General features: G+C 39.4%; 1 protein-coding gene across 29 annotated transcripts in view; it reads left to right on the forward strand.

The window, feature by feature from the left end:
- LOC126267316 (longitudinals lacking protein, isoforms H/M/V-like) overlaps positions 1-25725 on the forward strand; it is a 416839-nt gene that overhangs the window by 149340 nt on the left and 241774 nt on the right. The window contains exon 7 of one of the 29 annotated variants that reach the window (XM_049972533.1): positions 23371-23593. The exons of 27 other annotated variants lie outside the window; for them this stretch is intronic. In XM_049972533.1, the coding sequence (XP_049828490.1) occupies positions 23371-23593 (223 nt within the window). Of the gene's footprint in view, positions 1-2086; positions 2110-23370; positions 23594-25725 lie in introns of those variants that run through there. One more of the 29 variants, XM_049972644.1, reaches the window with a different exon arrangement.

Here is a 25725-nt window from a genome sequence, read left to right on the forward strand (position 1 = left end):
GTTCTTGTTCTTTTGGCAATTACAACTTACTGACATACAGCCCTGACGTTTGTTAATAACTTTGTGAAAAGAAAGTTGAAGTAAGATAATTAATGCTGCAGACCATAAAGAAACTGTCTATATCTAGCTTGTTTTAAATTACTTTATTGCTTCTAGAAATTGAGTATTTTACTTTACATGCAGTGGTGATTACATTCATCCATTTGTAGCATTACCTACTATACTAGTGTTTATGTAGTATCTTACTGTCTTTGAGCTTTTGGAATTTCTTTGGATAACTTTGAGTTTGGAATCCCTTAGATTAAAAAAGATTAAGTAACAGAAATTTGTAGACTGTTAGTTATTCCTTTTTAGGCATTTATTTGAGCAATGCTTTTAGTGAAACTAGTTGCAAGAAGCCTTCGAGAAGTCTTCTGATTATGAAAAACACCACTGCAGATGTTTTTTTCTCTTCTTCTTCTTCAGTTTTAATACTTTTATCAAACTGTTGGATGCACAAATCAGACCCAAAATGTGATAAAAAAAATTACTGATTTAATGCAGTAGTTTCTTACGGGGAAGAGTAATCACACATTTCGTAAAGTAGATCTCATAAACAAGACAGAAGTAGAGTGCAGTTGTCAATGACAGTGGAAATTAGGTAATTATTAAGTAGAAAATAACTCCACTTTGATGGTGAAAATAAAATAATGGTGCAAAAATGTGAAATGAGTATGTACATGCATTTGCATCAAACATACGATCGCGCATGCAGCTTCCCATGCACCCACCCAAGCAGTCACGCACACTGAAGAGTTTCAGTAGCTATTCAGCATATATTCTTCAGACCGAATGTATACCAAATTCTTAAGATGTGAATTTATTATTACTTTATTACTTCACACTGAATCAAATGCACTAATGTGCTGTGTGTGTGTGTGTGTGTGTGTGTGTGTGTGTGTGTGTGTGTGTGTGAGGGGGGAGAGTGACATGATGCACACATTTTCATACACAGAAGAGATTTATCAGTGATGAAATGTATGTTATCAGAGCATAAGTTTAATAACATCACCAGATACAAGTTAATTTTTTTTCTGGTGACTACTTGGAACATGTCAAAGGCTGTGTTATGTACCTTTAATCATAGATTTATCCTAGCTGCAGTACATGTAATTTATGTGATTATAGATTATATGGTTTTATAATGTATTTCAATAAAGGACAGCCATTTGCTGATAGATTCTCACTTAGAGAAGGAACAAAGTGAAAATGTCACTATTTGGGTGGGGAAAAACCTTGTTTGATTTAATTGTCTAAATAATATTGTAGTACCTTTATCTTCCACCTGAAGTCTAGTGACACTAATATTGTGGAAAGTATTTTGGTTCTGCAGAAAACTTTCAATTTTAATTTAATTTATTAAATTCTTCACATGATTAAGACCAGCCCTGATAGGCACAGGTGTAAGCATAACAATTCTGGGATTCAAGGAAGTGTGCTGTCCGCAGATTGACTCCACTTGACAGATTAATGATGAGGTCAGGTGAACAGTCACCCTGGATGTGCTTTTTAGGCGGTTTCCCCAATTGCCCTAAGTGAATACTGTGTTGGTACCCATGTCCTGCCTCTGCTACACGATTCACAAACATATATTGAAAATGTTCTCACATTTTCACGAGGATAACACTGGGTTTAAGCACTGTCCTGGGATCAGACCAGGAAAAAAAGAAGAGATTCTTCACATGATAGTATACAAAAATAATAAAACTCACCAGTAAATAATATTTATTTGTTAGTGCCTGTAGGTTCGCAGGCAATTTTGTTACAGTGTTTAGCTTGAAGCAGACTTGTTCGGTGGTGATAAAAATGTCGCTCATAACTGGAAGAACAGTTGCATTTCTGTGTATAAAATACATAAAAAAGAAATCCACCTTTTGTTAAAGATATTATCATGGTTTATGAACTTGTTTATTTTGCTTTTATTGGTTAATAAATAACTTGTGTTGCTGTTTTTTGGTGGTAAATGAATCTAACTTTAAAATTCTGGAACATCCGGAAAGTAAAGTGCTTCACCAGTGACATTTATGTAAGGTCCATTCTCTTTCAGGGAACTAGTACAACATTTCATTATATTGAGATAGAAGAGGAACACACATCTACCAGTAGTATAAATATTGAGAATTAAAATGAGACTGATAAATGCATAAACTGGGAAAGAGTGGGTTGAGGAGTAAAGGTCCCTGGCAAGTGTCTAGGGAAGGTCATTCTTGGAGCATGTGCCCTGCTGGAATTTAATTCTAGTTTCTAATTAAATTTTAGTTAGTAATCCTTTTTGTAGTCATATCTTGAAGTGAAATTTTCTCTTGAAGTATAGTGAACAGTAAATTATACAATTGTCAGTAGCTGATTTTGTTGAGAGCAGCCACTGCGTGTAGAATATCCAGGTTTGTAAATAAGAATGTGCCTCCTATTCATATTCCTTGTTAGTTCTCTTTTCCTCCTCTATATTTTATTGGAACACTGTATCTGCTGTCTTTGGTCAATCACTGCTGGAGATATGAATCAACCATTAGGATATACATAACATTCACAGAGGAAACAAAGTAGTGTAGGTGTGCTAATAAATGTTACTTGCGTTATAAATTGTGTGGTCATAGAGAAGTAATCCAACAGATCTTATTAACATATCAGAACAACTTAGAAAACCCGTTTAAATGTCCTGACTAAGTTATTGGTGGGAATAATTTTCTGTTAGTTTGAAAAGTGTAAACCAAGGCCTTGGTTAGTTGAAAAATGTGAACCAAGGCCTTGAAATTAGTACTGTTGTATTTTTAAAATATTTTGCAATGGCCAAGAATGATTATAATCTTTGCAAAAGTTTTAAGACCCAAATTTCCTAAGTGGGAACAGTGGTTATCACTTAATTCCTGTTCAGTAGTAATGTTTTTTGAAATCCTATGTGGCCATCAATATTTAGGTTTTCTGTGGTTTCCTGCATCACTTCCAGAGTATACTGGTGTGGTTGCTTTGAATAGGTCATGATTCATTTCCTTTCTCAGTCTTATACATCTAATCAAGTACCCAATTTTTAAAGACATCATTGTCAACAGAATGTTAAATTACACACTTTCCTGTAGCTTACCTTGATAATTTGAGATAATTTGCTGATTTAAAAGTGCTTGTGCTAGATAATACATTTACACACTCTCTCTGTCAACAGCATTGGTTCACTTTACAAAAATCTGATTTATATGAGCACTATCAGTGAATCTGGGTGTTTTGTGTATTTTGTGTAGATACATACAATAGTGCAACAACAAAACATCAAACACTTTATTGGAAACACTGTAGTTTCAGACACTATCCATCCACTGTAGTGTTTTAAATTTCCCTGAATCCCTTCAATGAGTACCTGAGTAGCACCTCTAACAGTGCACAGACAGTTCCCGTTCTCGCCCCTGTTTATATGAACTCGTGGTCTGTTGTTAAAAAATGTAGTAACTAAGTACCAGTACAAGTATTCACTGTTTCCATAAATTGAAAAAAAAAATCACAGTAACAGCAATAGTTTGGGAAAACATGATCCAGTTGTCGTGACATTTGGGTGAATATTTTACATGTCCTTAGTTGCTTTGTCTTTAATCTACTAATTTTTTTGCTCTGTCTGTAATTTCCTTTTTTTCTCAACACGACCATTATTCTGTGGTGGCATCCTCCAAACTGAGTATTACCCTCTGTCTATAGCCAGCTGGAATGTTTACAATGGCGTTTTATTTGATTCTGTATCATTTTTAGATGCACTTTATTCAACTGTTGTTATAGGATTGAAATTTGTGAGTTTATCTTGAAGAGGTCGTGTGTGTGTGTGTGTGTGTGTGTGTGTGTGTGTGTGTGTGTGTGTGTGTGTGTGTGTGTGGGCGTGTGCTATATACATTGGGAGTTCTTCATGAATGCCAAATTGTGAGATCTGTTAATGAAGACAACTTTATAAATGAATTTATAAGACCAGATCACAAGCTGTACAAATGTAAAGTACAGAGAGATGCAACTACCTAACTCCTGAAGCGTTCATAATGAAGTCTCAAAAATGCATCTGTACTAAAAATTTTCAAAAAGAACTGTGTTCAAGATAGAAATTAGCACTTGAATGTGACATGGAACATGGATTGGAAATATATTGTGAAAGGAAGAAGGTGCAGTACACCTTTTGCTTTGGTGAATTGAGATGGTATGGAGTCATGTACCAAGGCAAACGTAGATCAGGGGCTAGCAGAGATTGAGGGCAAGAGTACGTAAGGACCCATTTTCCTTGATTTTGACCTCCACCTCAAGCATGGTTACATCAGCACCTTTGTCCACATCAGACCTCTCAAGCACCAACAGTACCTCCTCTTCAACAGCTGCTACCCACCCCATATCAATACCGCCCTTCCATACAGACTAACCACCTATGGTGATCACATCTGTGGTGATGAGCAGGCCCTCTCCAGATGTGCCAAAAGTCTCTCTGAGTCCTTCACAGACAGAAATTACCCTCCTAAGTTTGCCCAAAAACAGGTCTCTCTTGTCCCACCTCTCCAGTCAACCCCCCACATGCCCACGGTCTGCCCACAAAGGAACACTCCTCTTGTAATTCAGTAACACCCAGGACTTATTTCGACACACATTCTCTGCCTGGGTGTTAACTACCTCTCATCGTACACTGTAGTGAGGAATATCCTACCGACTATCCTTCCCACAGTGGTGTTCCACCACCCACCAAACCTACACAATTTCTTGTCCAGCCCTTCTCCAAACCCCTTGTTCATGGCTCATATTCCTGCACTAGACCTTGATGCAAGACCTGTCACATAGATCCTCCCACTACCATCGAATCCAGTGTGGTCACAGGCATGTCCTGTCCCATCAGAGGCAGGGCTACCTGTGAAAACAGCCAGGTGATCTACCAATGAAGCTGCTTGCCAAATCGACATGACAAGTAACAAGCTGTCTGTCCATATGATTGGCAACTGCCAAACTGTGGCCGAGAGTTAGCTGGACCACCCAGTTGCTGAACAACCTGCTCAACATGACGTGCTTCACTTCAGTGACTGCAACAGAGCTGTACCATCTGAAGCCTTCCTACCATACCAGCTTTTCTGAATTAGGCAGGTGTGAACTCTCCCAACAACATATCCTTCATTCTCGTAATCCCCACCTGGCATCAACCTTCACTAGTACCTGTCTTTCATCCACTTTCCTGCTCCTGCTCTAGCAGTACCCACACCTTCTATTGCACCAGTGCACCTATTGGTCTTGTCTATGTCTCTCCCTTTCCCTCTCCCATTTTCCATCCCCCACCGAAGTTTCCTGACACTGCACCTAGCAGACCTATCCCATCCCTACCATGTCTTTGCTCACCCCAACAATAACACTTCATTTTCCTCCATCTCACCCTGCTATCCTTTCCTCCTCCCCACCTTACTTTGCTATCCTACCTCGTTCTCATCTCACACTCACCACCCACCATGGACTGCTGTTCATGTCAGACATAGGAATAGTCCGCAGTCAGGCAAGAGGGGCCACAGATAGTAGCCGTGTGTGTGTGTGTGTGTGTGTGTGTGTGTGTGTGTGTGTGTGTGTGTGTGTGTGTGTGTGTGTGTGTGTGTTTTCAGCCTCTGAAGGAGGAGGACTTTTTTGTCTGAAAGCTAAAGTGCAGCAGTGTTTTTCATTGTGTCTGTCAGCAGCTGAACACCTCCTCTATGTGATGAGTAGCATTCTATCCTTTACATATCATTGCTATTCCATACTGGACTTTCCATGTTTTATTTATTTTGTGTTCCATAGATAAAGGTAATGAGTGAACTGCAAGCATATGGAACGTGTCAAATTGTGCAAAGTCAAAGTATAGCTTATGTGCCGATGAAAGGTACAGTGTAAATAGTATCTCAAATAAAGAACATATATTCAATTAACAGAAAATTATGTTTTGATGTTGAAGCACAAGAAAAATATTCAGGAAGAAAAAAAAAATCTTCAAATGTCTATGACTCTGTTCAAAATAATATGAGAATGGTGAAAGTACAAATTAAATATTAAGTATGTTCAAACAAAAAGGTTCGAAATGCCCTTACAACCAAATGTTTGAAATTTGCACGTGCTGCTTTGGAATAACATAGTGAGACATCTAGGTAATGGAAGCATGTATTGTCACCTCCCCCTAAAAAGCTGAAAGCTGCGCCCTCAGCAGGGAAGGTGATGCTCACTGTTTTTTTGATGTCCACAGTCCTATAGTCATCAAATTCATTGAGCATGAAAAACCATCGGCAGTGATATGTACTGTGAGACACTCCGTAGCCTGTGCAAGTCCGTCAAGAGCAAATGACCTGGGCTGCTCACAGAAGAAGTGATTCTGCTCCCCGATAATATGCACCCACAGGTGTCCAAGGTCATACAAAGTGTAGTGACCAAGTTCAAATGGGAGCAGCTTCAGCATCTGCCATACAGCTGGACATGTCACCCTGTGAATTCGATGTGTTTGGTCTGCCAAAAAAACATCTCAGAGGGAAGTGCTTCAACTCAGATGACAAACTGAAGGACACAGTGGAGGACTGGCTCCTGTCACAGCCACAGGAATTCTGGGAACAGGGAATCCTTTAGTCCACGAAACAGTGGGATAGTTGTGCTCAAGCCCCAGGTGATTACTTTCGAACAAAGACATCAATTATACTCGCCATGGTGTTTTGCACCTTTCATTTTGAACACCTCTCACATATACTTAAGAAGACAAAAAAAGACGAAAAGTATGATTCAGACAGTGTAATTTACATTGTTCCTAAGTGATGCATTGCAACCACATTTACATCAAATATCCTGATGTAAAAGTAATTAAAACTAGTTCCATAACAATTGTAAAAGTTTTGGTAGAGATATATAGTTATTTTCAGTAATTTGTTAGTAGCATAAAAAATATTTTGCTGTTGAGTGGGAGAGCATTTAAAGAAAACCAGAATTGGATTTCACTGTTGCTTCAAGATGGATATTTGATAATTCATCAGTGAGAATTTTAATATTATCTGCAAGAAGTGTAAATTTACTCTCTGTGTTGGAACAGAGAAATGTGAGTGGACCTAGAATAAAGCCTTATGGCATACTGCAGAAAAAATGCCCCTCTCACATGAGGTGGGTACTCCAGATGAGCCATTCAGCATTATTGTCAGTCCTTTACGTATGACTGAAGCAATGAACTGGCAGTAGCACTTAAACCATAATATTCTGAATTTTTCAAAAGAATTTGATTTGCACAATCTTATGAGAGATCGCAGAAGTTACCTGCTGGAGTTCTTTTTAGTTGTTTCCAAAACTTGACTGTTAAAAGAGGGCATTGCTTGCTCAGTAGAAAGATCCACATGAAACCCAATTGCCTTTTGTTCAGGATATTGTGGAAATTATGATGATTGATAGTCATTCTGTGAATCAGTTTTGATGTATTTTCAAAACATTTTCCAGATATTTTGGTTACATAGTTAAAAGGGAGTTGGGTGTTAGTTTTATCTTTTTTTTTTTTTTACAGAGGTTTATCACTGCAGCCTATTTTAATCCATCTGGTGCCATTCCTTCTTGGGGAGAAATATATTGAATATGTTGCACAAGATTGAACTTGTATGTATAAGAAAATAGTATTTATAGGGCATAGCTGAGTGGTAAGATGCTTGCCTCCCATGCAGTATGCCTGGGTTCGATTCCTGGCCAGGTTGGAGATTTTCTCCGCTCGTGGACTGGGTGCTGTGGTGTCCTCATCATCGTTGCATCCTCATCACCAGCACGCAAGTTGTCTATGTGTCGCGTTGACTGAAATAAGACTTGCACTTGACGTCCGAACTTCCCTGAATGGGGCCTCCTGGCCAATGATGCCACAAAATCATTTGATTTTTGTTGTTGTGTTTATAGGAAACTTTCACTTTTTGTAGACATATTTTACCCATCAACAGACGTTTTATTTTTTAGTGTACCGTATTAATTATTCTTTCAGTCTCATTAAATTCAACAGGAGGGAATAATATCAAAGGATGTGTTGTAAGGACAATTTCCCTCTACATAATTCAGTGATAAATCACATTGTACTCAACTGTTTGTTCTGCCAGTTGGTGGCCAACTCACCTCAGTTGTAGTCCATCAGGGACAATTCCTTCCTGCAGAAATGTCTTGATATCCATATATAATCAGACGGGTAGCCTGCTGGGATTAGGAGGCTCAAGTGAAAAGGATAGTAAAGAAGGTGTTAGGTCTGTGAAGGAATGAGACCGTCTTTGTCCTGGGTCCAGAACATGAAAATATAATGCATGTACCTAAAGCTGTCAGGTCATTTAGGATCTGGATTGACTATAAACGTCTCCTCTAAATTGCATATAAACAGGTTTGTATATGAGGGTGCCATGTGTATGCCCATAGCTGTACCACAGATTAGTTGTATATTTATTTGTCTGCCCTTAGATGTAATTAGTCGATACATGATGCATCATTATGTATGGACATTGTCATTGGACAATTTTATATATTTATTATATATACGACTATATGAAGACCAGAGATTTTTTACTGTTGTTTTAAAAAATCTAGGAATATTCTTGAGCAGTTTAATTTTACATGATGCTCTACTAAACACTTGGATGGACGTGTAATGTACACACACACACATACGCACGCATGCACGCACGCACACGCACACAAAGGGGAAACATTGTTTCCAAAAATCTTGAAAAGTTCTTGATTGATTTATTTGAAATTGTTATATGATATTCTAACAAACATTTAAATAGACATAGGCTATATATCCTTTTAAACAACAATGTATAGGTTTTCTGTTAAAACCAACTATAGGAATGAAAACACTGTACTGTGCTGTGAAAATGTGCCGATTCATAGCAGTCAATTTTTACTTCAAAAGTTGAGCATTTAAACCATTAGATAAACTGTTTCTCACATGTAGATTCTACACACAAAAGTTGAATACACAACAATGCACTGTTTTGTTTTCTTTCTTGCGATCGGTTTTAACAGACAACAGGAAAGTTGTATTTGTGGCTTATTGGCTAATGATTAGAATACTGTTATGGAATCTGAATTGTCCGAAACTGCTCATTCGTAGGTTAAAATTATGTAAAATCTCATTGAAGCTACTATCCTGACAGACCATCAGCTGGAGAGGTCTGTCTCATACTCAGTACACCAATGATCCCAACCGATGTCCCATTTGTATTATTTGATTTCAATTTCTAATCAAACTTTTGTTTGGAGGGACTGTATACAAGGCTCAACATCAGAGAGAGAGAGAGAGAGAGAGAGAGAGAGAGAGAGAGAGAGAGAGAGAGAGAGAGAGAGAGAGAGAAAGAGAGGTTGGGGGGGGGATGAGAAAATGGACAGGGAGGGAGAGAGGAAATGGACAAGGAGGGAGGGGAGGACATGGGCAGAAAAAGGAGAGATGGAGAGTGGGGGGATGGGAAGGAGAAGATCGACAGAGAGAGGGGAGGAAGTGCTGGACAGAGGGTGAGGCTGAAGGAGGAGATTGAAAAAGAGGGGGGGGGGGGGGGGGAAGAAGAGGACATTAGTACATATATCCAATCCCTATACATATTTAGCAATTCCAAAACATTGCCTGGTTCACTAGTTCATGTACATACATAACTAAATACAGAATAATAAACATAACTTTTGCAGTACCTTTTTTTTTTTTTTTGCAAATTATGGCTGTTTTAATTAAAGTAAACATACTGTGACAGTTCCACATGCCAGTCGGTTCAGTCACAATGACCATGTGATTGTAAGCCTAACTGTTGAGAAATGAAGGCAACCAATTCTGAAGTACACGAGTGTGTTATTCCTATTTCCAACAGTCTTTTTGTTGTACCTATCTGCAACACAGCATCGCAGCTATAAGGTGAATAGCAACTGTCCTTTTCATAATGTTGATATTCCTTACAAACATATTAACTATGGTTGTGTCAGATTCAACAATCCAGTGTGTTCCTGTGTACCTAGCTAACGGTAATGCTGCCTGAAGCTTTTACGAGATGGCACTTAGCTTGCTGCCGTTCATGGTGACGTCTTTTAATGTGAATATTGTCTGATTGACAGCTATCCCAATGCACTCCACACCTAGTGGCAAGTGCTATCTGTTCCTAGCTCACTACTTCATTAACAGCAATGAAAGAGCCTTGGAGCAGGTCTTGCAGAGCTCTTTTGTTCTGCTTTCAAGGAACCATTAATAAAAGTTTTACTTAGCAATTTTATGCTCTGAGAATGCACAGTGTATATGTTAATATACAATTTACATAATTGGAATACAGCACTAACTTAATTTCCTAATCACTTATGCAACTTTTGTGTGGAAATGTTTCATTACAACAGCTTCTGACATTTGAAATTCAGCTAAATTTTAATTTCGTTGTGTGTGTGTGTGTGTGTGTGTGTGTGTGTGTGTGTGTGTGTGTAAACTGTCATTTGAATCAACTTTTCTAGTAATCAAGATGTTCATTGACATAAAATGGGTTCTCGTCAATAGTCATCTAACATTGTGTTGTTTCCTTTTAACTATGTAATATTTTTCCTGGTACCTATTAAAATTTCTATATACAGTCATTTGTTACTGTTGTAATGTTTAACAGTTTGAATTTTGTTCTACAACTTTCCTGGCTTCTCACATTGGTCATTGTGTGGATAACTCTTTGTGAATGTTAATTTTTTTGTCTACAGCGATTCCCCGTAACTCTGCTTCATGTGACGTAATTGAGTGGAAATATGCGTAGTAAAACTGTTTGAGAACTTAGTACCAACAATTTGGACCTTTTCCATACCACACAGCAAATTGAATTTAATGAATGACATTTTCTGCTGATGTTTTCTGTCCAAGTTAATTTTCCAACAATACAGAAATCAAAAAGTTTTATATTTGCCACTTGCTCAGCTTTTTAGTCATTTGTTTTTGGTAGTAAAACAGCATATTTGCTTTTTTATATCAGTTTGTTATTGTCGAACCATTTATGTACTTGGCTTAGAACTCTTCCAGTACCTTAAAACAGATCCACATTTTTTCCCCTGTGGTTAAAATATATGAGTCATCTGCAAATAGGACAGTTGATATTGTCAGCAAGGTCATTAATATACACCAGGAAGGGTAGCGGCCCCAGTTCACTTCCTTTTGGCACAACATGATGGATCTTCTCAATGTCTGAGAATTGTGTATTACTCCTTTCAACTGATGTTTCTACTGCCCAGTATCTGTGTGTCAGTCAAGGCCTTAGTCAGTTTGTGTGTGTTGTCTCTCAATGCACAGAACTTGCTTTGCCATAAGTATCTCATGATTTACTAAATAAAAAATATCTCAGTTGCTCAGGCTTCCCTGTTAAGAACTTGTTCTTGCACTGGTGAAATAGTGGATTTATTTTTGTGGAACCCATTATGATTCCCATGTAATATACGAGTTGTAGAAAACTTTACTAGTTCTGATTTGTGGTTTTAGGGTCCCATAATTTCGAAATTTTCCTGCTGTTCATCTGGGTGGTCTATCCAAATGGTGGAGCATTTCAACAAGCTGACTTCTTGCCAGCTTTAGGTGGTTCTGATAACTGAGTTGTCTGCTGCTGGGCACTGTCTTATACACCCTTCCCTCACACTGTTAAACTTGGGTCCGTGGCATCTGGGGTGCTGTAGCAGATGAGACGTATTCAAACTACAAAATTTGTCATCATCTCCAATTCTGTAAGTGCCTTCTATCTATTCAGCTATTTTAACTTGCAGACAAGTGAGTACAGACCACCCATGATTCCTTTCTATGGATACAGAAGCAGGGGAAGCAGATACCATTCTAATGAGCACTGGGGAAAGTGGCTAATTCAGGGAAGTGAGACCACAAATTTAACAACTAAGGACGTCTGCAAAGGACCAAATGTAGACAAATGTGTCATACCCCTGTGTACAGTTGTCTTACTACTGAGACACAAAATCATGCTTCAATCCAAGGAAGAGTGGCTGAAAGTAAAGAATAACAGCCTGATATGGATCATGCAAACAACCACAGTGTTCTTTCTACTGTTCAATGAAGTGAGAGGAAGTAATGTTAACACACTTCCAGATATGCCATTATCCTATGATGTATTGGTACATTCTCTGTTGAGAGGACACACCAGTGTGCAGCATGGCTGATATCCTCTACATTTTAGATGACACACTGTTGACTGTAGTAAATATTTTAAGGTTCTGTTGTTTCAGACCTTCTACCTAATCATTAAGTAGGAGAGTTTACTGTGTTCTCAGGATGATAGGCTCATCCATTACGCAAGTAATCAGCTGATCTGAATATGCTGTCTTATTAATTTAAGTCTGTCTTGTCTTAACAATATTTTGAGAAAATGACAAATTGGCATTTTTAGATTGTGTGTGCAAGTAAATGTATGCATATATGTATGAAGGGTGCCCTTATAGGAGAATGTATGGGAGTGAGTGAATGAGTTTTTAACAAAAACTACATGGACTCAATTTCAAAGTTATAAACATTTTAACCCTATTGTTCTCTGAAATTTTTAGTGTGAGTGCTGATAACTGCAATGCCGGGCGACCTAAACTAGGAGTCATCATCATGTGTGAACTGAGTGACCCCATCTTCACATAGCAGTAGTTACATTTCTCATCAGTAGAAGTAAACTAACAAACTAGATTTTGTGTCTGCTATCCAGGAACCATGCTATTGTACAAACATTAAGTCAGGCTGCCACCATGTGGATTTGTCTGTAGCTCATGGTCTAGTGGCTAGCATTGCTGCCTCTGGATCACGCGGTCCTGTGTTCGGTTCCCGACCGGGTTGGAGATTTTGTCCGCCCAGGGACTGGGTGTTTGTGTTGTCCTCATCACCTCATCATCATTTAGGTAGTGGCAAGACTGGAATGGAAAGATTGGAACTTGTACGGGTGCTGATGACCAAGATGTTGAGTGGCCCACAAACCAACATCATCACCACCACATGGATTTTGTTGCAAGTATACAAACTCATGAAACTACTGCTTTCCAAAAATGGCAGGACACTGTCGTTGAAGTGATTCAGCTTAAGTTGACTTGACATGTCTGTATTCAGGATATGGCACATCTTCCACGCTGATTAATGCTTCTGGTTGTTTATGTCAATTATACAAATAATAATTGGAATCCTGAGACAATGTTGGTCCAGCAAAGAGGCAAAAACAAAATTAAAGTGAAACAGTATTTGGGGAATGTGATCCGTGGCAAAAATTAAGGATATTTACTCAGGTTTCATGGCAATAATCCATATTTCGTATGAAAAAATCACTGAATGTTCCAAAAGGTGTAAATACTTCTTACCATTTCCTGCAGCCATTGTGAGCCATGATTGGTTCAAAGCAGTTTTGTCCACACCTCAACAGTTAAAAAAACATAGACAGCTGCAAGGGTGATTTGGGGGGGGGGGGGGGTCATGAGAGGAAGCAGAACCCTCCTGAAATCTAGACTATAAACTTCCCATTCATTTAGAAACTCTCACACTTTTCTCACAATGGATGTCTGGCACTTCACTGGCTTTCAGATTTAATGTTGGTGAACATGGTGGGAGCATCCACAGCTCCAGCAACCAGTATGTATTTATTGTTTGTTTGTTTGTTTGTTTGTTTTTTTTTTTTTTTTTTTTTTTTTTTAGTTGTAACACTCTTCACTAGAAAATTGGCTAATTTCTTAGTGTGGCATTGTTTATGGTTCTATACTGTGGTCAAGATGATTGCATATCTTCACAGAACAGTGTTGAAACATTATAAATGACATCATGGTCTCTATTTGACTGTTAAGTTATTTATTTGTACAGCTGAATACTGCAATTTTAACTGTGTGGTCATAAGCTGGAAATACTTGTGCTTTAGCACACCTCAGTACCTAAAAATCATCTTACTTATACATCTATCATCATCACGCCTGTAAGTTGGATCTTTAATTTTACCGTTGTTAACACCTTTTACTTGAATCACATCAAATCATTGATAATTTACTCTTTAATCATGACACTATCGTGAATGAAGTGGACATGAGTAGCTGTTTGATGTGATTAATCTAATAGATGCTGAGAGCAGCAATGTTAATGACCCAACTTACGGATGTGATGGTGATATGTATATATGTCAGATGATTTCTAAGTTTTGACATGTGCTAAAGCACAGTCATTTCCATTTGATTATGGCCACATGGCTGTATAAGTTTTGACATGTGCTAAAGCACAGTCATTTCCATTTGATTATGGCCACATGGCTGTAATTGCAATAGTGGGTTTTACAAATATAAATCTTACAAGCAAAAGGGAACCATAATATAGTATACAAATGTTAAACACTACTGTAAACTCAGCTATGAGAAGTTAATCTTTGATGAAAAAGAATCTCTCTTACTCATACAGCTGTAATTTCCCTAAATCGCTCCAGCGAAATCCCAGTATTATTCTATTTAAAAGAGCATGGCCGATATTCTTCCCCATCCTTGAAACAGCCTGAGCTTCTGATCTATCGCTAATGACCTCAACACTGACAAGGTGTTAAATGCTAATATTCCTTCCTTCCTTCCTTCCTTCAGCCCACATCAAGCTACAGAAAGGCACCAGTCCAGTACCCTACCATGTGGATTACCAACACAACATACACAAGGAAGCAAAAGAGTTAAACACACCAGTGACTCATCCAGTGCTTCAAAAACACATTTTGTTCAGTTGAAGTTGTGGTAGCCACATTTTAATATTAGAAAGCATGGAAATAATGCACTAAATACATTAAGGTGTAAAGCTTTGTAAATAAACAAAGTGTTGTCGAGGACATCAAAGTTGAATAAGCAAAGTGACTTTCTTGTTGGTTATTGTTTTCTGAACCATTTTCTCTTTTTTTTTCTATTTCAGATTTATAATTTCAGTGGTCTGGATTTAATCATGTTGTTGTTGTTGTTGTCTTCAGTCCTGAGACTGGTTTGATGCAGCTCTCCATGCTACTCTATCCTGTGCAAGCTGCTTCATCTCCCAGTACCTACTGCAACCTACATCCTTCTGAATCTGCTTAGTGTACTCATCTCTCGGTCTCCCTCTACAATTTTTACCATCCACGCTGCCCTCCAATGCTAAATTTGTGATCCCTTGATGCCTCAAAACATGTCCTACCAACCGATCCCTTCTTCTAGTCAAGTTGTGCCACAAACTTCTCTTCTCCCCAATCCTATTCAATACCTCCTCATTAGTTACGTGATCTATCCACCTTATCTTCAGTATTCTTCTGTAGCACCACATTTCGAAAGCTTCTATTCTCTTCTTGTCCAAACTAGTTATCGTCCATGTTTCACTTCCATACATGGCTACACTCCAAACAAATACTTTCAGAAACGACTTCCTGATACATAAATCTATATTCGATGTTAACAAATTTCTCTTCTTCAGAAACGCTTTCCTTGCCATTGCCAGTCTACATTTTATATCCTCTCTACTTCGACCATCATCAGTTATTTTACTTCCTAAATAGCAAAACTCCTTTACTACTTTAAGTGTCTCATTTCCTAATCTAATTCCCTCAGCATCACCCAATTTAATTTGACTACATTCCATTATCCTCGTTTTGCTTTTGTTAATGTTCATCTTATATCCTCCTTTCAAGACACTGTCCATTCCGTTCAACTGCTCTTCCAAGTCCTTTGGCGTCTCTGACAGCATTACAATGTCATCGGCGAACCTCAATGTTTTTACTTCTTCTCCATGAATTTTAATACCTACTCCAAATTTTTCTTTTGTTTCCTTTACAGCTTGCTCAATATACAGATTGAATAACATCGGGGAGAGGCTACAACCCTGTCTCACTCCTTTCCCAACCACTGCTTCCCTTTCATGCCCCTCGACTCTAATGACTGCCATCTGGTTTCTGTACAAATTGTAAATAGTCTTTCGCTCCCTGTATTTTACCCCTGCCACCTTTAGAATCTGAAAAAGAGTACTCCAATCAACATTGTCAAAAGCTTTCTCTAAGTCTACAAATGCTAGAAATGTAGGTTTGCCTTTTCTTAATCGTTCTTCTAAGATAAGTCGTAGGGTAAGTATTGCCTCACGTGTTCCAATATTTCTACGAAATCCAAACTGATCCTCCCCAAGGTCCGCATCTACCAGTTTTTCCATTCGCCTGTAAAGAATTCGCCTTAGTATTTTGCAGCTGTGACTTATTAAACTGATAGTTCGGTAATTTTCACATCTGTCAGCACCTGCTTTCTTTGGGATTGGAATTATTATATTCTTCTTGAAGTCTGAGGGTATTTCGCCTGTCTCATACATCTTGCTCACCAGCTGGTAGAGTTTTGTCATGACTGGCTCTCCCAAGGCCGTCAGTAGTTCTAATGCAATGTTGTCTACTCCGGGGGCCTTGTTTCGACTCAGGTCTTTCAGTGCTCTGTCAAACTCTTCACGCAGTATCGTATCTCCCATTTCGTCTTCATCTACATCCTCTTCCATTTCCATAATATTGTCCTCAAGTACATCGCCCTTGTACAAACCTTCTATATACTCCTTCCACCTTTCTGCCTTTAATCATATGGTGATATAATTTCATGTCATTAAATCAAAACAAATTGCCGCTTTTGATATGAATAACATAAAAGGACGCACCTTGTATAAACTATTGATATATGCATCCTGTTTAGGTATTAAGCTTATCCACAAAAACTTAGTAGATAATTATCAATAGTTTTCGTGAAATTTAACTCTTGAGGCACAACACAATTTCAGATGTATCAAATATTAGTAATTTCAGATTATTACCACCTCTTGGAAAAAAATCCGTGAACATCCATCGATGTTGTAAAGACTATTCCTTGTAGCCAACTTCACAATCACCAGCATTTCAAAATTTACCCTTCTTTTGACCATTTAAATTCAGAGCTGTTTTTCTCACTTCTTCCCAATGGATGTTGTAGGAATCATGAAGGTATGTGTGGTTTTCAAGAACAAATGTAGTGTTGTGTGTACATGTAAAGGAAGCTGCGCAATTTTAGCATAAAGCCATTTACGATTCTTTGCCTTAGTGTGTATGTGAACTACTTCTAGAGTGTACAGCTCCCTCATTGCAAAGAGCTAAAAATAGGAAGAGTATGGGCAAGAAGTGTTTTGTGTCCATCCACTACTGCAGTGTAGTGACTATTATCAATTGCTGTGTTTCATTTAGTCATATCTGCGCTGTTTGTGCTAGAATGATGAAGCAGTTCCTGGTTCTACAGCTACATCTGCATCTACATTTATACTCCACAAGCCACCCAACGGTGTGTGGCGGAGGCCACTTTACGTGCCACTGTCATTACTTCCCTTTTCTGGTCCAGTCGCATATGGTTCGCAGGAAGAACGACTGTCTGAAAGCCTCCGTGCACGCTCGAATCTCTCTAATTTTACATTCGTGATATCCTCGGGAGGTATAGGTAGGGGGAAGCAATATATTCGATACCTCATCCAGAAACGCACCCTCTCGAAACCTGGCGAGCTAGCTACACCGCAATGCAGACAGCCTCTCTTGCAGAGTCTACCACTTGAGTTTTCTCAACATCTCCGTAACGCTATCACGGTTACCAAATAACCCCGTGACAAAACGCGCCTCTCTTCTTTGGATCTTCTCTATCTCCTCCGTCAACCCGATCTGGTACGGATCCCACACTGATGAGCAATACTCAAGTATAGGTCGAACAAGTGTTTTTTTAAGCCATCTCCTTTGTTGATGGACTACATTTTCTAAGGATTCTCCCAATGAATCTCAACCTGGTATCTGCCCTACCAAAAATTAATTTTATATGATCATTCCACTTCAAATCGTTCCGCACCCGTACTCCCAGATATTTAACAGAAGTAACTGCTACCCGTGTTTGTTCCACTATCATGTAATCATACAATAAAGGATCCTTCTTTCTATGTACTCGCAATACATTACATTTGTCTATGTTAAGGGTCAGTTGCCACTCCCTACACCAAGTGCCTATCCGTTGCAGATCTTCCTGCATTTTGCTACAATTTTCTAATGCTGCAACCTCTCTTTATACTACAGCATCATCCGCGAAAAGCCGCATGGAACTTCCAACACAATCTACTAGGTCATTTTGTATATATTGTGAAAAGCAATGGTCCCATAACACTCCCCTGTGGCATGCCAGAGGTTACTTTAATGTCTGTAGATGTCTCTCCATTGATAACAACATGCTGTGTTCTGTTTGCTAAAAATTCTTCAATCCAGCCTCACAGCTGGTCTGATATTCCGTAGGCTCTTACTTTGTTTATCAGGTGACAGTGCAGAACTGTATCGAACACCTTCCGGAAGTCGAGGAAAATAGCATCTACCTGGGAGCCTGTATCTAATATTTTCTGGGTCTCATGAAAAAAGAAAGCGAGTTGGGTCTCACACGATCACTGTTTCCAAAATCCATGTTGATTCCTACAGAGTAGATTCTGGGTTTCGAAAAGCAACATGATACACAAGCAAAAAACATGTTCTAAAATTCTACAACAGATCGACATCAGAGATATAGGCCTATAGTTTTGTGCATCTGCTCGACGACCCTTCTTGAAGACTGGGACTACCTGTGCTCTTTTCCAATCATTTGGAACCTTCCGTTCCTCTAGGTACGTGTGGTACACGGCTGTTAGAAGGGAGGCAAGTTCTTTCGCGTACTCTGTGTAGAATTGAATTGGTATCCCATCAGGTCCAGTGGACTTTCCTCTGTTGAGTGATTCCAGTTGCTTTTCTATTCCTTGGACACTTATTTTGATGTCAGCCATTTTTTCGTTTGTGCAAGGATTTAGAGAAGGGACTGCAGTGCGGTCTTCCTCTGTGAAACAGCTTTGGAAAAAGGTGTTTAGTATTTCAGCTTTACACTTGTCATCCTCTGTTTCAATGCCATCATCATCCCGGAGTGTCTGGATATGCTGTTTCGAGCCACTTACTGATTTAATGTAAGACCAGAACTTCCCAGGATTTTCTGTCAAGTCGGTACATAGAATTTTACTTTCGAATTTACTGAATGCTTCACGCATAGCCCTCCTTACACTAACTTTGACATCGTTTAGCTTCTGTTTGTCTGAGAGGTTTTGGCTGCGTTTACACTTGGAGTGAAGCTCTCTATGCTTTCGCAGTAGTTTCCTAACTTTGTTGTTGAACCACAGTGGGTTTTTCCCATCCCTCACAGTTTTACTCGGCACGTACCTGTCTAAAACACATTTTATGATTGCCTTGAACTTTTTCCATAGGCACTTAACATTGTCAGTGTTGGAACAGAAATTTTCATTTTGATCTGTTAGGTAGTCTCAAATCTGCCTTCTTTTACTCTTGCTAAACAGATAAATTTTCCTCCCTTTTTTATATTCCTATTAACTTCCATATTCAGGGATGCTGCAACGGCCTTATGATCACCGATTCCCTGTTCTGCACTTAAGAGTCGAAAAGTTCGGGTCTGTTTGTTATCAGTAGGTCCAAGATGTTATCTCCACGAGTCGGTTCTCTGTTTAATTGCTCAAGGTAATTTTCGGATAGTGCACTCAGTATAATGTCTTTCGATGCTCTGTCCCTACCACCCGTCCTAACATCTGAGTGTCCCAGTCTATTTCTAGTAAATTGAAATCTCCACCTAAGACTATAACATGCTGAGAAAATTTATGAGAAATGTATTCCAGATTTTCTCTCAGTTGTTCTGCCACTAATGCTGCTAAGTCGGGAGGTCGGTAAAAGGAGCCAATTATTAACCTAGCTCGGTTGTTGAGTGTAACCTCCACCCATAATAATTCACAGGAACTATCCACTTCTACTTCACTACAGGATAAACTACTACTAACAGCGATAAACACGCCACCACCGGTTGCAAGCAATCTATCCTTTTTAAACACTGTCTGTTCAGTTGTAAAAATTTCGGCAGAATTTATCTCTGGCTTCAGCCAGCTTTCTGTACCTATAACGATTTCAGCTTCGGTGCTTTCTATCAGCGCTTGAAGTTCCAGTACTTTACCATTGCAGCTTCGACAGTTTACAATTACAATACCGATTGCTGCTTGGCCCCCGCATGTCCTGACTTTGCCCCGCACCCTTTGAGGCTGCTGCCCTTTCTGTACTTGCCCGAGGCCATCTAACCTAAAAAACCGCCCAGTCCATGCCACACAACCCGTGCTACTGGTGTAGCTGCTTGCTGCGTGTAGTGGAGTCCTGACCTATCCAGCAGAACCCGAAGCCCCACCACCCTATGGCGCAAGTTGAGGAATCTGTAGCCCATACGGTTGCAGTACCGTCTCAGCCACTGATTCAGACCCTCCACTCGGCTCTGTACCAAAGGTCCGCAGTCAGTCCTGTCGACGATGTTGCAGATGGTCAGCTCCGCTTTCATCCCTCTAGTGAGACTGGCAGTCTTCACCAAATCAGATAGCCGCCAGAAGCCATAGAGGATTTCCTCCGATCCATAGTGACACACATCATTGGTGCCGACATGAGCGACCATGTGCAGATGGGTGCACCCTGTACCCTTCATGGCATCCGGAAGGACCCTTTTCACATCTGGAATGACTCCCCCCGGTATGCACACAAGAGTGCACATTCATTTTCTTCCCCTCTCTTGCTGCCATATCCCTAAGGGGTCCCATTACGTGCCTGATGTTGGAGCTCCCAACTACCAGTAAGCCCACCCTCTGCGACCGCCCGGATCTTGCAGACTGAGAGGCAACCTCTGGAACAGGAGAAGCAGCCATGTCTGGCCGAAGATCAGTATCAGCCTGAGACAGAGCCTGAAACAGGTTCGTCAGACAAACTACAGAGGCCTTCCGTTCAGCCTTCCAGAGTGTCTTTCACCCCCTGCCACACCTCAAGATGACCTCCCACTCTACCGCAGGTGAGGGATCAGCCTCAGTGTGGGCAGTATCCCAGGCAGCCACAGTCGTTGTTCAATCGGGGGATGCGTGGGACGAGCTGGCTGTCCCCGACAAACCCCCCATCCGGACCCCCACAGTGATGCCCATTGGCAACAGCCTGAAGCTGTGTGACTGAAGCCAACACTGCCTGAAGCTGGGAGCGAAGGGATGCCAACTCAGCCTGCATCCAAACGCAGCAGTTGCAATCCCTATCCATGCTAAAAACTGTTGTGCAAAGAACGTCTGAACTAATCTACAGAGAGCACAAACAGTTCGACACAAAATTTAAATGGTTATTAAAATACAAGATTGCCTAGTAAATGCAGTAATGCTGCTACTTGCGCACTGCTGACACACTGCTCGGCGGCGGAAGGAGACTACGCGATTTTACACTATTCAGGTACGAAAACGCGATGCTGCAACTCTCAAATACTATAATATGCCCGAAATTTATGAATTAAACAATGCAAATACCATAAACATGCAAAGAAATTAATAATTAAACTATGTAACAAATAAGTGAGCTAAGAGTATACGACTTGCTGCTGCAGCTGCTTATCCAATGGCGGCAGAAGCTCTGCATATGACACCTTCATAGAATATAAATCATGTTTTCCACAATGAGGTTAGATGCTCAGTATGAAGAACAATGTTTATTTGTAGTGGCTGCACAGCTTGAGGGAGGTAAAGCCAGTTCCTTTTGCACTACTTCCATTTCCTCATGGTAGCCTTTATGCAGGTTACAGTTTTTTCTTCCATTGTCTGGACACTCTAATGGCACCCAAGAAAATTTTTACAGTCCGTGCTTAAGGTAGGATATTTTTGGGAAAAGTTTGACTGGTATCTCGTGTTGAGGTATTTTATCACTGATTGCTTAAAAAGGACGAATGTAGTGTTGTGTGTACATGTAAAACAAGCCGTGCAATTATAGCATAAAGTCTTTTATGATTCTTTGCCTTTGTATGTACAGTATGTGAACTACTTTTAGAGTGCACAACTCCCTCATTGCAAAGAGCCAAAAGTAGGAAGAGTTAGGCCAAGAAGTGTTTTGTGTCCATCCACTGCTACAGTGTAGCAACTGTTATCAACCGCTGCATTTCATTTAGTCATATCTGGGCTGTTTGTGCTAGGATGATAAAGCAGTTCCTGGTTCATCAGAAGCTCTACATATGACACCTTCCTAGAATATAAATAATGTTTTCCACAGTGAGGATAGATGCTCAGTATCAAGCACAAAGTGTATTTATAGTGGCTGCACAGCTTGGGGGAAGCAAAGCCCGTTCCTTTTGCACTACTTCCATCAGCAGGATACAGATTGTTTCTTCTGTTGTCTAGATCCTTTAATGGCACCCAAGAAAATATTTACAGTCTGTACCTAAGATGGAGTATTTTTGGGAAAAGTTTTCTGGTATCACATGTCGAGGTACTTTATCATTGATTGCTCAAAAAATATTTCAACATGTTTATTTCATATATATGATTCACTTTATGCAGGGTGACCAAGAACAGTCTGAAAAGCTTAAAAGGGTGTTGCAGTGTAGGTTGTGCTGAGAAATTGTTAAGAAAAGAATTATATATGTTGCATTATTCAGAGTTAATTAGCACTGAAGTTAGCCACTCAGGCCGTTGCACATTGAAGTTCAAGTGGCCTGTGAGAGACAGTGTCACCAAATGTGTTCTTTGCTTGGTTTCCTAAAACCAAACAAGAGAACTATGTAAAAACTGGTCTTGGGGTGGTAGTAATAATCAAACATGAGCCAAAGGATGAGAAGTCTCATGTAATATCGCCGACTCCATGAGAGCAACTGACACTAATTGTATCTGGCAGGCTGCTTGAATTTGAAAAGGTAATGGCCTGATTGGCTAACTTCAATGCTAATTAATGCGGAAACAGTGCAACATATCAAATTATTTTCTTAACAATTATTTCTAAGCACAAACTACCCTGTAACACCCTTACAAGCTTTTCAGACTGTCCCTGACCATCCTGTATACATTATTTATAGGATTGCATGACTAAGCAGTAGACAGAAAGAGTGTTCCCTAATGTACAGCTTCCACTTCAAAATTAAAAAGAGGAATGAGTTTTATGAGCTGTATGTATTCGAAAGACAAAGAGATGAGGATTATTTTGATGTTCTCAACACAGCACACTTCTTTGGTAACAGTGGTGACTGTGTGTTTGTGAAGGAGATTAGTGACTTTTCGCACTTAGGTATGGCTAATAATATTCTAAGAATAGGAGTAGAGAAGTCAGATCAAATGATTGCTTACTATCCTTTCAAAAGAAAGCAATTCAAATGGTGGAAATAGCTGTTGCTTTGTAAACTTGTAATAAGAATCACGAATGAAGTTTCTGCTTTAGCCAGGAGACAAGTGATATGGGCAAAAGAAGAAAGGTTACCCTCTCCCAGTTTATACACAGTTAGGGAATCCTTTGGCTGCATAGGGCAACAAAAATAAAGAAATTGTTTCTTCTCCAGGTGTTGTCCCAAACAGACTTAGTGGCAGACATTTTACTGAAAAGATACCTCCTACCGAGAGAAAATTACACCCAACACGTGTCTGCAAAGTGTGTGCAGATGTCAGTAAGAGCCAGATGGGAAAAGTGTGCCGTAAAGAAACATCCTGGTGGTGTGCCAATTGTGATATCTCTCTTTGTATTCCTGAGTGTTTCAAAGCATACCACACCAAGGCATATTATGTGTAAGAACGGTTTGTACAATGTTCTTGTTTATATAAATATGTGATTCAGTAAAATAGTTGGTGCATCTACTGTGTGTAGTACCTTATAACATTCTTATGAACAGGTAGACCAGGTTAGAATGTTTCATGGCATCTAATTCAGGCTTATTGCAGTTATAGTTATTAATCTACGATTAAAAAGAAATCTTCAGTCTAGTTGCCCTGATCACAAGTATACATATTGCTAAAAAGTATTAATTCAGAGCTCTTAATTTCTAACAGAGGAAATCCATTTTTCCATCTGCTGTCATGTTTAGCAGAATATATTGAGTTGGTGCATAAGTTCATAGCATTTTCCATAAATTTAATAAACACAACAGATATTCATAACAGAGACAATAGTCATCAATAATGTATTCTCCTTCACTATTTACAACAGTCTGACAATGCTGGAGTAACTTTTCAATGCCACAACTGTAAAAATCATGTGAGTTTGAGCGGAAGAACTCTTCGAGCCATGTTCAGAATGCATTATCATCTGCAAAGGAAGATCCTTGAAAGTGGATGTGGAAAAGCTGAATATCTGAGGAGGACACAACATCAGGTGAATAAGTTGGGTGTGGAGTGACTACGCAACTCAACTCCTGTGTAGCATTTTTTGTCAGTATAGCAGAATGCAGATTGGTGTTATCATGAGGTAGCATCTCCTCATGCAGTCTTCCCGGTCATTGTTCTTGCACTGTGTCTGCTAGACATTTCAGTTTTTGACAATAAATGTCACCAGTGATGGTTACACCTCAGGGAAGCAATTCATAGTACAACACACTATCGCTGTTCCACCCAGTGCGTACCATGCTCTTTTGTGGATATGTGCTGGTCTTTGTATGGAGTGTTTGGGCTCAACCGTTCCTTTATTTTCCTTATTTTAGCATAAAGACACCATTTCTTGTCACCAATAATGATACAGGATAGGAGTGGTTGGTGTTGTTCACAGTCTGTACCATACTCCGCCAAATGGCATTATCCCCAAACACAGCACAAATGTTTCTTGCTGCCTCTCCTACTATCACCCCTGCCTCTGCTATGCTACTTGGAACTCCATTTTCTAATGTCCACAGCTCCACTATCTATTGCCAAATTATAAAAAGACAATATGTAAACTCAAATAGCAACAGTGAGCTGCAAATCAAAAAGACAATAAATAAAAAATAAATAAATACATAGCAATCATAATACCAACATACAAAACAAAAGCACTACAAACTTATGCACCAAACTAATACATGTCGTGTTTACTTTAATGTTTCATTTTCTTCATGCATTTCCTACTTACTGTGCGACTTAGAAAACATTTCTTAGCTTGGCCATTACAGATAACTGTAAAAGCTGCTTTTTTGCTTCTTTGATGTGACAAAAACTGTTCAAGCATTCTAATGGTGTATCACAGCTCGGTTCATGGTTGTGTTTAGACTTCAGTTTTCTCATTCCAGGACCAACTGGGACTTTGTATTTGACTTTTTATTTCATAAAGTGTTGCATCTTCCCCTCCATCCAATACTGCTAATTTCTTTATATGACGACATGAGGGGCACTATTGATTTACACAGGGGATTATCATCTATTTTAGATGAATGTAGTACATACTTAAGTGGGATGTTGTAATGTATTGCAGAGTGGCTGGATCTTTCTATACTAGCCTGGTCATAAACTAGACCCATAGATGTACCGTACCCAAGTATTTTAGTTTGCTTTATCTTTCCTCTCTCATTTCTTTTTCAATTAATGATCTCTCTCTCTCTCTCTCTCTCTCTCTCTCTCTCTCTCTCTCTCTCTGTGTGTGTGTGTGTGTGTGTGTGTGTGTGTGTGTGTGTGTGTGTGCACTTCCCTTGTAATTTACTATATTACATTTAACTGAAACAAGCTCCCAACAGTACTAATCAGCATAATGATAGTTTATTGTTAATAATGTGAACAGGTTAGGTATCAATGACTTGGTTGTCTTTTGTTAAAGTGTACCTTGGTTTGTTTCATATCTCTGTAGGTAATACTTCTTAATGGGATCTACAGAACACGATGACTTAATTAATGTTTGTTAGGGAGGGAGAAATGGAGGGGGGGATAAGAGGGAGAGAAAGTTGGAATGTCAGTTTTTA

This window comes from Schistocerca gregaria, chromosome 1 (assembly GCF_023897955.1).
Source record: "Schistocerca gregaria isolate iqSchGreg1 chromosome 1, iqSchGreg1.2, whole genome shotgun sequence".
Lineage (NCBI taxonomy): Eukaryota > Metazoa > Arthropoda > Insecta > Orthoptera > Acrididae > Schistocerca > Schistocerca gregaria.